Here is a 13,252-nt window from a genome sequence, read left to right as displayed (position 1 = left end):
GAATTTTCTAGAACACATTTAACCGCCTCACTTGTCGCTACGCAACAGGAAGGAAACGCTCGTTTGCGGCGCAAGGTCCAATCACCACCCAAAGCTCAAAAGACAGGTCCGTAGTAAACTTGTGCCCCGCGCTTTGATTGGTTCATCTCTTATGTCCTTTCGTCGATGACGACGCTAGGAGCCTCCCAACGAGCGCCGCCTTGAGGGGCGGGGTTACCCAGGAAGCCTTGCGCTGTGAGGTTTGCAGTGCTGCACGCGCGTTGACGCCTCGCTCTCTTTGTTGGTCAAGATGGCGTTCGACGGGCCTTTGGCGGTTTTCGGAGAGCGGGGCACCGGCGAGCATGTCCGCACGCAGAACGGTAAAAAGAAAACGAAAGAAGGAATGACCAATAATTTCTTCGGGGCCTTCCGAAACCCTCTCAGGAGTCTAACGGTGGCTTCGCCTCCGCTAGCGCCGCGGGCTGATGGGGCGCGCGTGCGTGTAAGGCGGAACCGGCTCTCCTGCGTTTAACGGGCGCGCAGAGAACGGGGCGGCCTTTAGGCAAGGCGGCGAACGTTGAGATGGCCCACAGGCATCCCTTTCTTGAGCCTCTAGAGAGGGGGAGAGATCTGTCGGGAGGATCAAGCAGAGCTACTTGATCAAGTCCTCTTTGCTCTAGCCACGCCTCGGGTCTCGCGTTCGTGGAATAATTCGCTTCTTCCATATGCAATGGAGCCGCTCCTTTTCCGTCAGCACCCGCGAGAATTGGCGGCTCAATGACGGGGGGGGGCGCAGTTCGCTTCCTTATATGGCAGGGCTCGCTTTCGAAGCTTGGCTCTTTGGTTAGCCACATTGCTAAGCCCGATTTGGATGCATTGAGGATTTATGAGAAACCATGCCATGATATCGGTATTCTCAGCACACTCCTATTCCAGTAGGAAATTTAATCGATTGAAAAAATACGTTTCAGGAATTTCAAAGGAGAACCACAAAAAGAATAATTATTGATGCTAATTTGTAATTAAAACATTAAATTTGAATGTAATTTTCAATTTCACATGGTTCCATGGGTTAAGAGTTCTGTCAGAGTGTAATGCTCACAAGAGAATCTTAACTTGTGATCAGTTGATCTAATTCCATTAGTTCAAAATAATGTCATTTAAAATCTGTACTAGTGTTATCTTGCACGACATCGTTGAAACCACATTTTCTTTTAAGAAGTGTTATAATCATAAACTGCTGAATAGGTTATTATTTTTTAAAAATCATTAGTGACTATAGGATTAGGCTAGTGAATATAGTTTTAAGCTAAAAGTTACCTGTGTTTTTCTCATTTTACATAAAATCCCAAGTATTGGTAGATGATGTAACAAGTAGAGGGGAACTTAAAAACCCTGATCAGCATTGTCTTCCCTTCTCCATTAAGACCTTGCATAGATATGTTTATGCAGGCATTTGGTTTATCTGTGGTGAGAGGTGGCTTTATAATCTTTGATACAGCAAATTCTATTGGTTTTAAAAACATGTTTTAGCCTTATTGTGCATATTTATAACATTATAAACTGTATTTAATCTATTGAATTAAAATATATAGCTAATCCCCCAAGCTCAGGTACAAGTTTATTTAGAATCTGTGTCCAGATAGAAGTTGGACTCTTCCCATTCTACTGCCACTTATTTGCATTACCAAATAAGAGGTTATGCTTATGGGATAAAGAAAAGCCTGCCATAGTCTGAAGGAGAAGAATGAACACTGTCTTCCTCCTATATTAAATGGCAGAACATAGTATTACAAAGATATCGAATGTACTTAATTGCTTGTAGGACTGGTTCAAGCTGTGCACATGAGCCTGAGAACATTTAGACATACTGTGCATGGAACTGTTATAATGGATCTATGCTTACACTAGAAAATGGCTATTACCCGTGTTTCTCGAAAAATAAGACACCGTCTTATATGTTTCCTCAAAAAAAAACCAGTGGCTTATTTTCAGGGGATGTCTTATTCTTTGGCGCCCTCCAGAACTGTGCCTATCACTATGTCTTATTTTCGGGGTATGGCTTATATTGCGCAAATGCTTAGAAATCCTGCTATGGCTTATTTAATGGGTATGTCTTATTTTCGGAGAAACGGTACAAACTCTGCTTGTCTGGTCCATTCCTTGTGAAAAACTGGATGGAGCCTACTTGTGGAGGTTCTCATTCATATTAGAGGTTCTCGGCAAAACACTTGTTCCCCCGCTCAAACCATGTACAAATAACATTGAGGTACAGTATTACTATAGTTAATACTAAACAAAGTATTAAGTTTGGTTTTCGTAACCAGAATTAACTACTTTTCTAAAAGGATTTGATTTAAATAAGTGTGTATATGGTAGCATCTGTATCACATAACCTGTTGTTTTAAGAAAAACTCTTGGCGCCATTTGAGAGGGAAATGTATCTCTTTTTCTGAACAGTTATGGCTGCTGCTTCCATTGCCAATATTGTGAAGAGTTCTCTTGGCCCAGTTGGCTTGGATAAAATGTTGGTGGATGACATTGGTGTAAGTAGACACTATTTTCTATGAGTAATTTTTAAGAGAAAAGTGCACTGTGCAACCCAGATACGTCTTCCAGTAAGTCTATAAAATTATCCTGAGTTACCGTAAACATGCTTTTAAATGTGTCAGTGTTCAAAATTTGCACTTTTTGTACCTGGCTATTGGCCACTTAAGACCAAGTAAAGATGGCTGAGCACCAGGATGGCGCCTGACATCTCCATCTGGAGGTGCATGCCTGGGGATCATTGCACCCGGACCGTTTTCACACACTAATACCCCATTCTGTAGAATTTCATCAGTTATAGTTTATTTGCACAATCAGAATTAAATTCAGTAACCAAAGTGCTTTTTCTGTGCAGCTTGAGCAGGAGCAGTGAACAACGTCAAGTTCTCAAAGTTCTTAACCTACCGGTAGCTCAAGGGGGTCATCTGAGCTAGCCAGATGTTTAACAGAGAATCAATCACAATCACAGTCAGTCCATCATTTGAAAAATAAGATTTTCGAACCATCTTGCCCCAAAATGGCAACTGGACATTCTGTTTTGGCAACTAACCTTGGTTTAAGGAGCCATTTGGCCACTAGCTTTTTAACAATGATGTGTGTTAAATAAGCATAAGTAAATATTTAATATTTTACAGCCCATTCCCATGCATATGTATTCAGAAGCCATTGCATTAGGGATTTACTTGTAAATGTAGATAGGATTGCAGCCTTTTGTTTTCTTATGGCAAATATTTTTAATCACTTAATCTTACTTGTCTTGCTTATCTTTTAATTTGTATTGTAATATATGAAATAATTCTATTTACTGTACTCAAATAATTTCCATAACTTGTTGGTCACAAGGGTTTGGCTTAAAACAGAATTGGATAAATATACAGGATGAGTCATTTAAAAGAAGCCCCGTGGATACAGAGTATACATGTTCCACGGGGCCTCTTTTAAACAACTCACCCTGTACATGCTAATTCAGTTACCCATTCTCAGCAGCCTTGCAGAATATGGGCACTTAATTAAGACTGGTGGAAGCAGTGACAGCAAGTCTAGGCTTCAACACTTCGGCTCATCGTAGTGAGAGTAAAAAGCAACCAGTCTCCATCCTCACTTTGAAGCTTCATCCTCACTTTGAAGCTACACAGCTATCCCTGTACTCCTAGCAGCTCCAACACTGAAAGGAAAGCTGGAAGTTATTTGGTAGTTATATGACCAGAGTGTGCAGGACCAAACCAGTAAGCTCGCCAACTGCTCTGAAGCAGAAAAATGAAGTGGGGTCTTGTTTGGTTTCTGCTTGGTAAAACGTGCAACAAAAAACAGGGTAGGCTTCTTGACTGCTTAGTGCTGATACTGTATGTTGAGGGTCAGCCAAAGGTGACGTGCTCCCAGCCTGTCCTTCCCTCAGGAAAATTGGGGGGGGGGTGCTTCCTTGGCTGATGTTGGACAGGGGCACTTTCCTCTGCCAAGGTAGATGGGAAGAGAAAGGAACAGGAACTTGGCAGCCACATTTTCTGACAGCTAGAAATGTTAGTCCAAAACTAGGGGCCCTTAAGCAATTCTTTATGATTATTTGCATAATTATATTTCATAATTATGATTAATGTTAGCAATCATTTAATTATTTGTGTGTCTGAAATATTAGGATGTGACCATTACAAATGATGGTGCAACTATTCTGAAATTGCTGGAGGTAGAGCATCCTGCGGCAAAAGTTCTGTGTGAACTGGCAGAGCTACAAGACAAAGAAGTTGGAGATGGGACCACCTCTGTGGTATGTGTATGTTTGTAGATTCATGTGCACTGAAAAAGCTGGGAGCACTATACTGTTCTGTGCTGTCCCACTCAGGTCTGCTTTGAAATCTAAACAGCATATATATGATTTATTTTAGATACATAATAAAGTAACTTCTTGTATTGATTTTTAAAAAATACTGCAACCATTTAATGTTAGGGTTGCTATGTCTATTTATTCCTTAGCCTATTTTATAAAAGCCTGTTTCACATAAAGGATTACAGTATTAGTTCATTTGTTGTTGTCAAAACAAAGTATGCTCAATCAACCTGTCAAGCCTACCAGAATTAACACAGACTTGATACACAGTTAAAAAAATTACATACGCCGGCTTAATGTGTTTGAATTAGGACTATAATAATTTATTATTTATAACCTGCCCATCTGGCTGGGTTTCCCCAACCACTCTGGGTGGCTCCCAACAGAAAATTATAAACACGATAAAACATCAAACAATAAAAACTTCCCTGAACAGGGCTGCCTTCAGATGTCTTCTAAAAGTCAGATAGTTGTTTATTTCCTTGATATCTGATGGGAGGGTGTTCCACTGGGCGGGTGCCACTACCAAGAAGGCCCTCTGCCTGGTTCCCTGTAACCTCACTTTTTTAGGGAGGGAACTGCAGAAGGCCCTCGGAGCTGGACATCAGTGTCTGGGCTGAATGATGGGGGTGGAGGCGCTCCTATAAAAGATCTTGGGCTGTATCTAATGTTGCACTAGCAAGGTTCCACTGGTGCAGTAGCACTTAGGTTTCCTTTCTTCCTCCCCTCTTGCACCTCTAGAATCTACTCTGGAAGGTCCTCCAATCCTCTAGAGTTGATTTTGAGGGCACACGGCAGGCTAGAGGCATACGAGACGAAGAGGAAGACCAGTTGCACACACAGACATCCCTAGTGCCAGAGGAGCTGCAACATTAGATATCAAAGAAAACACACCTGTTACACTTTACTGTCAGAAGCATTATTCTTTCTTGCAAGTTCGTGTTAGGGCGTGGTGCATTTAAAAGATGGAGTAGCTTGAGGCAGAAGAAGAAAGTTTTTGGGACTGCATTAGCTATTCCAGTATCAGTACAGCATAGGGATGAGTATACAGTCAAACCTCGGTTTACGTCTACCTCGTGTTTGCAACTGCTTCGGCGAGCAACCGCCACGGACCTGGAAGTGTTTACATCCGGGTTCCGGGGCGTTGAATGCGCAGACACGATCTGCACAGAAGCGCTCTATCAGCGCTACGTGCAGAAGCGTGCCTTCGGCGAGCGACTGCCTCCACGGAACGGATTGCGGTCGCAAACCGAGGTACCACTGTACTCTCTTCTGCACTCTGAAAGATGTTTATTCATTTTTTTTTTCATCCACGTGCACACAGTGATTTACACAAAGAACCCAGTAACTTCTCACAATGACATGAGAACAAACCTTAGTTTTTATCTGCCTGCTTTGGCAGTAGCCAGAAGTAACCACCTACAAAGGAAACAAAATGGGGCCATCATTCCCCCATCCCCCAGCAAGCAAAAGTAGCAACTTCCTTTTTGAAAGATTTGCCTGGAAAAGCACTGCAGTTGTTAATGTCTGCCCCACCCAGCAAGAGAACCAACAAATACAATTCTTGGACCATATTTGGATTCCATTTCTGTAGCCAGGCGCATCTCATGGCATACGCCAGTCTCTTTAAATCCCTTTGGGACAAGCCATGTTGAGTTGGTTGGTTATTACTGATAGGGTATTAGAACTGTGTCAAAATTGGATAGGAAGCAAATGAATAGTGATGCTGTTATGCATTAAGAGCCTTCTGTTTCTTCACCCAGTTTCTGGTCCTGCTTGCCACAAGGCAACTGGCATATACTGAGCTATGTTTATCCTTGCATTGTAATCTACAGGCTTTTTTTTTTACTTCTCTACCTTGTCACTTCCACCTACCCAGGGCTAGTTGGGGGTCAGGTTTTTGGACAGATACATGTGGTTCTTAAGGAGCACACATCTGATAGGATATGTCTCCCTCACATAGACACTAGGTATTCTCAAGTGCTTATCTTTTGCAGAGGAGGAGGAAGACATTGCAGCCATGGACTTGGGGTGAGAACTCAGCTCCCAGGCTATGAAAGAAAGTGGGCCCCATACAGCAAAAGCTGCTGCTGTTTGCAGTGGCGGACAGGATAAGCTAGGGCAACCGTGCCAGGCCAGCGCCAAGTCCTCTTAAGCCATAGAATCTTGGAAAGAGTAGAAAGGATGTGAAATTTAATTTAATGGTCCAGAGCCAGCAAGAAGTGTGACCTTCAAATGATACTTTCTATCTGCTAAAGAGAATGAACTTATCACATTAAGACCATCATTCTTTTTTCATTAAGTTTATGCCTTGAATATGCTGTATTTTTTTTCACAGAATAGCTTGCATATTGTTAAATCGTGTCTCTATTGTTTCTAACAAACAGGTGATCATTGCTGCAGAACTTTTGAAAAATGCAGATGAGTTGGTTAAACAGAAAATTCATCCCACTTCCGTCATTAGCGGATATCGTCTCGCTTGCAAGTAAGAAAACTTGTGGTGAAATCTACTGCTGAGCAATTTCAACCTTCTCTGTTAAAGTTTTGTTGAATCTTAAGATTTGAAGTTTAGGGCAACGTGTTATTTTGCCTCAGTGACATCACATTTAACGGCCCCAGCCATCACAAGAAAGGTGGGTGGCAAGTAGGGAAAGAGCATTGGTGTTATGCTGTATGTGGAATGTCCTTGGCAGGGAGCCTCAGCTGGCTCTCACTTTGCTATCCTTTTGACACAAGGCAAAGACTTAATTTATCCAGGGTTTTTAACATTGGCAGGCCACTCATATATGCAATTTATGCTGAAGGTAAGGAGAGATACATTGGCAGAACAGCTGCCATTGGCTTTATGTGTCAGCATTTGCTAACCTGATGCTTTCCAGGTGTAATTGGACTAAGTCCCATCTGTGTGTGTCTGCCGTCTGGGTGTACACAGGACTGATTCAAATGTCCTCTATTTCACAAGCTTGCAGGACCACATTTTTGTCTTTAACCGCTGTCAGAGCAGCAAGTATGGTAGAGGTTGTTGCACCTGCAGAAGGAGATTTGAGACGATCAGCCTCCTTCTGCAGGTGTAGGAGATCAATTCTGTCTATGGCCCTCGCACACCCTCTAACCCATCATAGGATGGCAGTCTTAGGTTGCTGTGATTAAGCTCATTGATCCAGGTTGCATTTTATTTGCTGGGTTCAGCTTGGTTTATATGTTGCGTAGTATTTTAAAACTGTTTCATAAGCCACCCTTGGAATGATGGCTGGCCATTGAAGGAAACAATTCATTTTCAGCCTTTATTCCATTTTCAAAGAGATGAAATTACTGTTAATGTTATAATTTCTATAAGTAGTCACAGCATTGAGAGTATTAAAATTAAATCATAACTACCTTGTAAAAATTGTGTTTTTATTCAACAGGGAGGCAGTTCGATACATCAATGAGAACCTTGTTATTAACTCAGATGAGCTGGGCAGGGACTGCCTTATTAATGCAGCTAAAACATCAATGTCCTCCAAAATCATTGGAATGTATCCTTTCAGTTTGTGGAAACAAAGTATTGAGTGCTACCTTTAAGAGAAAAATGGCATTTTTTCTTAGATATGTAGTGGGGGAGGCATAAAGGCATGGTCTAATCCTGCCATTATGCCTCATTGGCATTCTTTTAAGAATGTCTTTCCAGAGAACTCACATCTGTATAATAACATTAGTCTTAGCTCCTATGAAATCCTCTTGGCTGCTCGGGTTGCGAACGTGATCCGTGCGGAAGGCAAGTTCACAACCGCAGCGTCACATCTGCGCATGCGTGGGTTGTGATTCAGCGCTTCTGTGCATGCGCAAAGCGCTGAAACCCAGAAGTAACCCATTCCAGTACTTCCGGGTTCGGCGCGGTACGCAACCCAATAACACGCAACCTGAAGCGTCTGTAACCCAAGGTATGACTAATGTCTTTTTAATGTGAAATGTGCAGTAAATTTAATAGAGACTCTACTGCTCCTATTCTCCTTAACAGTGCTCTTATAGTGACAGTGACTTCTTTGCCAACATGGTAGTGGATGCTGCACTTGCAGTAAAATACACAGATTCAAAAGGGCAAGCACATTATCCCATCAACTCCATTAACGTTTTGAAGGCACATGGTCGCAGTCAGAAAGAGAGCATTCTTGTAAATGGCTATGCGTTGAACTGTATTGTGGGCTCCCAAAGTAAGGTCACATTCTTATCAACAAAGCAATACAGTGATCTCAGTTTTGTGTTAGCAGTAAAGACACATGCACTTTCTTTTTCTGAGGAATCCTAAAGTATTAATAGATGGCATAAAATATAGTTAACACTTCTGTTTAACATGAAAGTATGATACTAAATATTGGGTGGGGGGCTTGAATTATTAGTAATAGATTAAGCTGTAGGAGACTCTTGGTCCTCTTCTGTCTCAGGCTGCAATTCTGCACCCTCATACCTGGTATTAAGCCCTCTGAATTTAGTGGGACTCGCTTTTTAGTAGATGTCTAAAGATTTGTGGTGTAAAAGTGTATCAGCCAATAATGCATGATTTGAATGGATGGACATTGATTTAGCCTAGAGGGTTTATGAACAGAGTGGGTTTCAGGAAAATGAGTCTTTGGTGAATAACTTTGCTACAAGAATTGCTAATAGCACAAATATTTTAAAGAATTTATTCCTAACTTGATTTTTAAAAACAATTTTGAAATACTGTATTTTAATAAACAACCCAGGATGTGTGGTATGTTTTTTCTCCTTTTTAAAGGTATGCCCAAGAGAATAGTAAATGCAAAGATTGCATGTCTTGACTTCAGCTTACAGAAGACTAAAATGAAGCTTGGTGTTCAGGTCGTAGTCACAGATCCTGAAAAACTGGACCAGATTAGGCAGAGGTATGCTGTGGGGGGACACTTTGAACTAAAATGATAGTATGCATGTTGATGTTTCAAGCTTGTCTTAGATAGTGAAACCTGTTTATTTAAAGAACCAGGGCCAAATACGGAATCGTAAGAATTTTGAAGCAGTGTGTTCCAAACTGTATCACTATTCTTGCAAAGAATATGCTCAATTCAAGTTGATTATAAAGAGTAGCAGCAGATTTATTTTAATTAAGTGTTGACGTGTGAATCTAAACTCACGGCTAATTTGAAATCCATTAAATCAGTTTACCTTCCCACAAGTTTGCTTCCTCATCTACCTGCATAAGGAGCTTCATAATCTTTGTAACTGTGTGCCATAACTGAAAACAGTAGAATCGCCTTCTCCAACCTGGTGCCTTCCAGACGTTTTGACTACAACTTTTATTATCTCTGTGCCCGTAACATCCTAGTGGGCACCTTACAAAGGCTGCAGTAGGGCTACATCTGATGTAGCTCCATCTTTTTGCAGGGTCCAGCAACCTTTGCATCATGGAATGGTAGAGTTGGAAAGGTCCAACTCCCTGCAATGTAGGAATATTTTTGTCCCATGTGGGGCTTAAACTCATAACCTTGAGAGCATAGAACTCTTAGCTTTACTAACTGAGCTATATCACAGGCTTCTGCTTCTGTCTATTGCTAGACAGCTAGGTTTGGATGGGAAAAGTTGTATACTTTATTAATTAACCTGTCTGTGATAGTGGTGATGCATGTTCTGGTAACCTTCAAATGAGACAATTGTCTAGTATGTAGAGCTGTCTTTGAAGATGGTTTGGAAACTGCAGTTAATCTGAGATATATCTGCAAAGCTTTTATATGGGACTGGGCATTATGATCACGTCAATTGCACAGGCGTCTAAACCATTTCAAAATGCTACTTTTGATCTTTAAAGATCTTTAGCAGAGGCTTTGTAGGCATGTCTGAAAAGCATTTTATATGAAATGGGTTTTAATATAATTGGGAAGATAGATCGCATATTAAATCACAGCTAGTTTTATTGAGTATTTTATCTTTTTGACCACTAATTTCATATTTGAGTTTGTTTCTGTTTAACTAATGCATACCTACTCTCTCATGCAGAGAGTCTGACATCACTAAAGAGAAAATTCATAAGATTTTGGCCACAGGCGCAAATGTTGTTTTGACTACTGGTGGAATTGATGATATGTGTCTGAAATACTTTGCGGATGCTGGTGCCATGGGAGTACGCAGAGTGCTAAAAAGAGATCTTAAACGCATTGCTAAGGCTTCTGGAGGTAACTACAGACTTCTCAGCGTTCAATCTTAACACCACAGCTTGCTTGTCTTGTTAGTACTGAAGTTAAATATATAGAAACACGTTGCTTACTGCCACTTGTTGGACCTTAAAAACCCAAATTTGAGTGGGGTTGTTTGGCAAAATAAAAGTGGCTTTTGTGAAGCATACTAAAGGCCTTGTTTGTGTGTTGTTTTTTTATAAGCCACTCTGTGTTCAACCCTGGCAAATCTGGAAGGTGAAGAAACTTTTGAGGCATCAATGCTAGGACAAGCAGAAGAAGTGGTTCAAGAAAGAATTTGTGATGATGAATTAATCTTAATCAAGAAGTAAGAATTATTCTCCTGCATAAAGTATTGGCACCAGTGTATTTTGCTACATCTTTTGAAATTTCCTGTTTGATAGCTGCCATGATGCCTTTTAAATTGTGTGAGCAGTTACTGCATATGTGTGGGGTAGATTATCTTCAGTCCTCTGTAATTAGTTTGAGACCATGAATTTTCTTGATAAACCTGGACACAATTCAGTTGTTGCTAACTACGTACATAGCTAAATAGGGTTGGTTAGATTAGCTAGTAAACGTTTTGATAACTAACTCCGGAATAAGGACCTTTCACTTTGTCTTTGTGAAACAGTACTAAGGCACGGACTACCGCCGCCATTATATTACGAGGGGCAAATGACTTCATGTGTGATGAAATGGAGCGATCCTTGCATGATGCTCTTTGTGTTGTCAAGAGAGTATTGGAGTCAAAGTCTGTGGTTCCAGGAGGTGGCGCAGTTGAAGCAGCGCTTTCTATTTACCTAGAAAATTATGCAACCAGCATGGTAAGTTTCTAGTTAATAAATGTTTGGAAACACTTCTCCCTGTGAACTTTGTTTTATTGTAGCTTTGGAGTTGTTTTTTTCCAGTTGAGAGCAGCCATAATTCACTTAATAATTGTTGAAGGATGCATTGGGAATTTTTAAACGTTAGATTGATTTTAAAAAGGGGTAGGTTTATTTTGAATACTTCTATGGAATCACTTAAACTAACTTTTAGCACAATAGACTATTGATTGATAATAATGCATTGTTCTTTTGCATTACAGTTCTGAAATGCTAATATATAATTCTTTTATAATTAGGGATCACGTGAACAGCTTGCTATTGCAGAATTTGCAAGGTCGCTTCTGGTTATTCCGAACACTTTAGCAGTCAATGCTGCTCAAGATGCTATAGATCTTGTTGCAAAACTCAGGGCATTTCACAATGAAGCTCAAGTGAATCCAGAACGCAAAAACTTGAAATGGTAGGTGTCATGACATAAAGCTATCGAACATTCAATTCTAGTCTTAATATGCCAGCATTAAATACAAATCATCTTTAAAAAATGACTTAAGCCCTGTGTCTGTAACAGCAGCTTTGCCAAGGTAGATTTTTCTGGTGGTGTACTTTGTTCAGGTACATTGTTGACAAAAATGGATAAAAGTTTGAGAAAGAGCACAGGAGCTAAATGTTGACTTGCTCTCGCTGTATAAAAAATGTTACAAAATTGGGATTAAACGTTAGCCCTCTGTGAATATTAAACCAATAGTCTAAAGTTTATGTACCTATCTAAAACAATTAACTTTGTTTTTAAAGGATTGGTCTTGATTTAATCAATGGAAAGCCACGTGACAACAAGCAGGCTGGTGTATTCGAGCCTACTGTGGTTAAAACAAAGAGTCTGAAGTTTGCAACAGAAGCTGCAATTACCATTCTTCGAATCGATGATGTTATTAAGCTGCACCCTGAAAGTAAAGGTGATAAAGGCGGATGCTATGAAGATGCAGTTCATTCTGGAGCAATTGAAGACTAAATGCATTTTTATTCAACTGTTCCTGTAAAAGTCTAGTCTTGTATGTACAAGTGTGTTAATTAATGAAGCTGTTGCACTTCTGCTTAATTACTTAAAATTAAAAAATGGCTGTGTCCTCATACTTGTTCTAATATTTAAGACCACAATAAACAATGCAAGGTGGCTAAGAGCTTTTTAGGGCTTAAACTGAAGTCACTATACAATGCTTTTGGTTCTCTACACCAGGGGGGGCCAACTCCGAAGAGACTGCGATGTACTCAGTTAAAAACTGGCAGTGATCTACCACCTTTTAGGGGTTCAGGTCAGAGTTGTTGGGCTTTTCTGAGGCGGGAAAGCCCTGTTTTTGGAAGGTGAAGGGCTAAAATGTTGAGATTTTTTAGGGGAGCCAAAGTTGTTGAGCTTCTTTGGGGGGAGCCGGTGATCTACCGGTAGATCACGATCTACCTGTTGGACGTTCCTGCAGTCTACACTAAGGAATGCTGTGCAGTCATGCCTAGTGCTAAAGTCGCAGCTCTGTGCTGGGTGGGGCAAACAACAGCTTAACTTCCTGAAGTCAAGCAAAATAAAAAAAAATTCCTTCAGTAGCACCTTAAAGACCAACTAAGTTTTTATTTTGGTATGAGCTTTCGTGTGCATGCACACTTCTTCACTGTATCTGAAGAAGTGTGCATGCACACGAAAGCTCATACCAAAATAAAAACTTAGTTGGTCTTTAAGGTGCTACTGAAGGAATTTTTTTATTTTGCTTCGACTCAGACCAACACGGCTACCTACCTGTTCCTGAAGTCAAGTAAGAGACTGATTTTGCCCACTAAGGTGCTCTCTGCAGCAGCCAGCAGAGGGATTGATGTGATAGAGAACATTGGCTATTTTAAGCCATATTTATCCCGTGACTATGGAT

At 40.7% G+C, this 13,252-nt stretch overlaps 1 protein-coding gene and 1 non-coding gene across 2 annotated transcripts; both read left to right on the top strand.

Annotated features, from left to right (window-relative positions):
* The first annotated feature begins 218 nt into the window (after positions 1-218).
* TCP1 (t-complex 1) lies at positions 219-12,472 on the top strand. The gene is made up of 12 exons (XM_035108616.2): positions 219-359; positions 2,440-2,525; positions 4,160-4,288; positions 6,736-6,833; positions 7,756-7,866; positions 8,360-8,541; positions 9,105-9,231; positions 10,337-10,512; positions 10,717-10,840; positions 11,147-11,339; positions 11,639-11,802; positions 12,135-12,472. Exons 1-12 carry the CDS (start codon positions 290-292, stop codon positions 12,349-12,351), a joined length of 1,677 nt encoding a protein of 558 aa, XP_034964507.1. The 5' UTR covers positions 219-289; the 3' UTR covers positions 12,352-12,472.
* LOC118083292 (small nucleolar RNA SNORA29) lies at positions 1,636-1,771 on the top strand. The gene has a single exon (XR_004692368.1). It is a non-coding gene; the product is annotated as a small nucleolar RNA SNORA29 (small nucleolar RNA).
* Positions 12,473-13,252: the final 780 nt, after the last annotated feature.

The sequence above is a fragment of the Zootoca vivipara genome, chromosome 3 (assembly GCF_963506605.1).
Source record: "Zootoca vivipara chromosome 3, rZooViv1.1, whole genome shotgun sequence".
In the NCBI taxonomy this organism is placed as follows: domain Eukaryota; kingdom Metazoa; phylum Chordata; class Lepidosauria; order Squamata; family Lacertidae; genus Zootoca; species Zootoca vivipara.
Note: the sequence above shows the minus strand (reverse complement) of the source record. Positions and strands in the feature narration are given on the sequence as shown.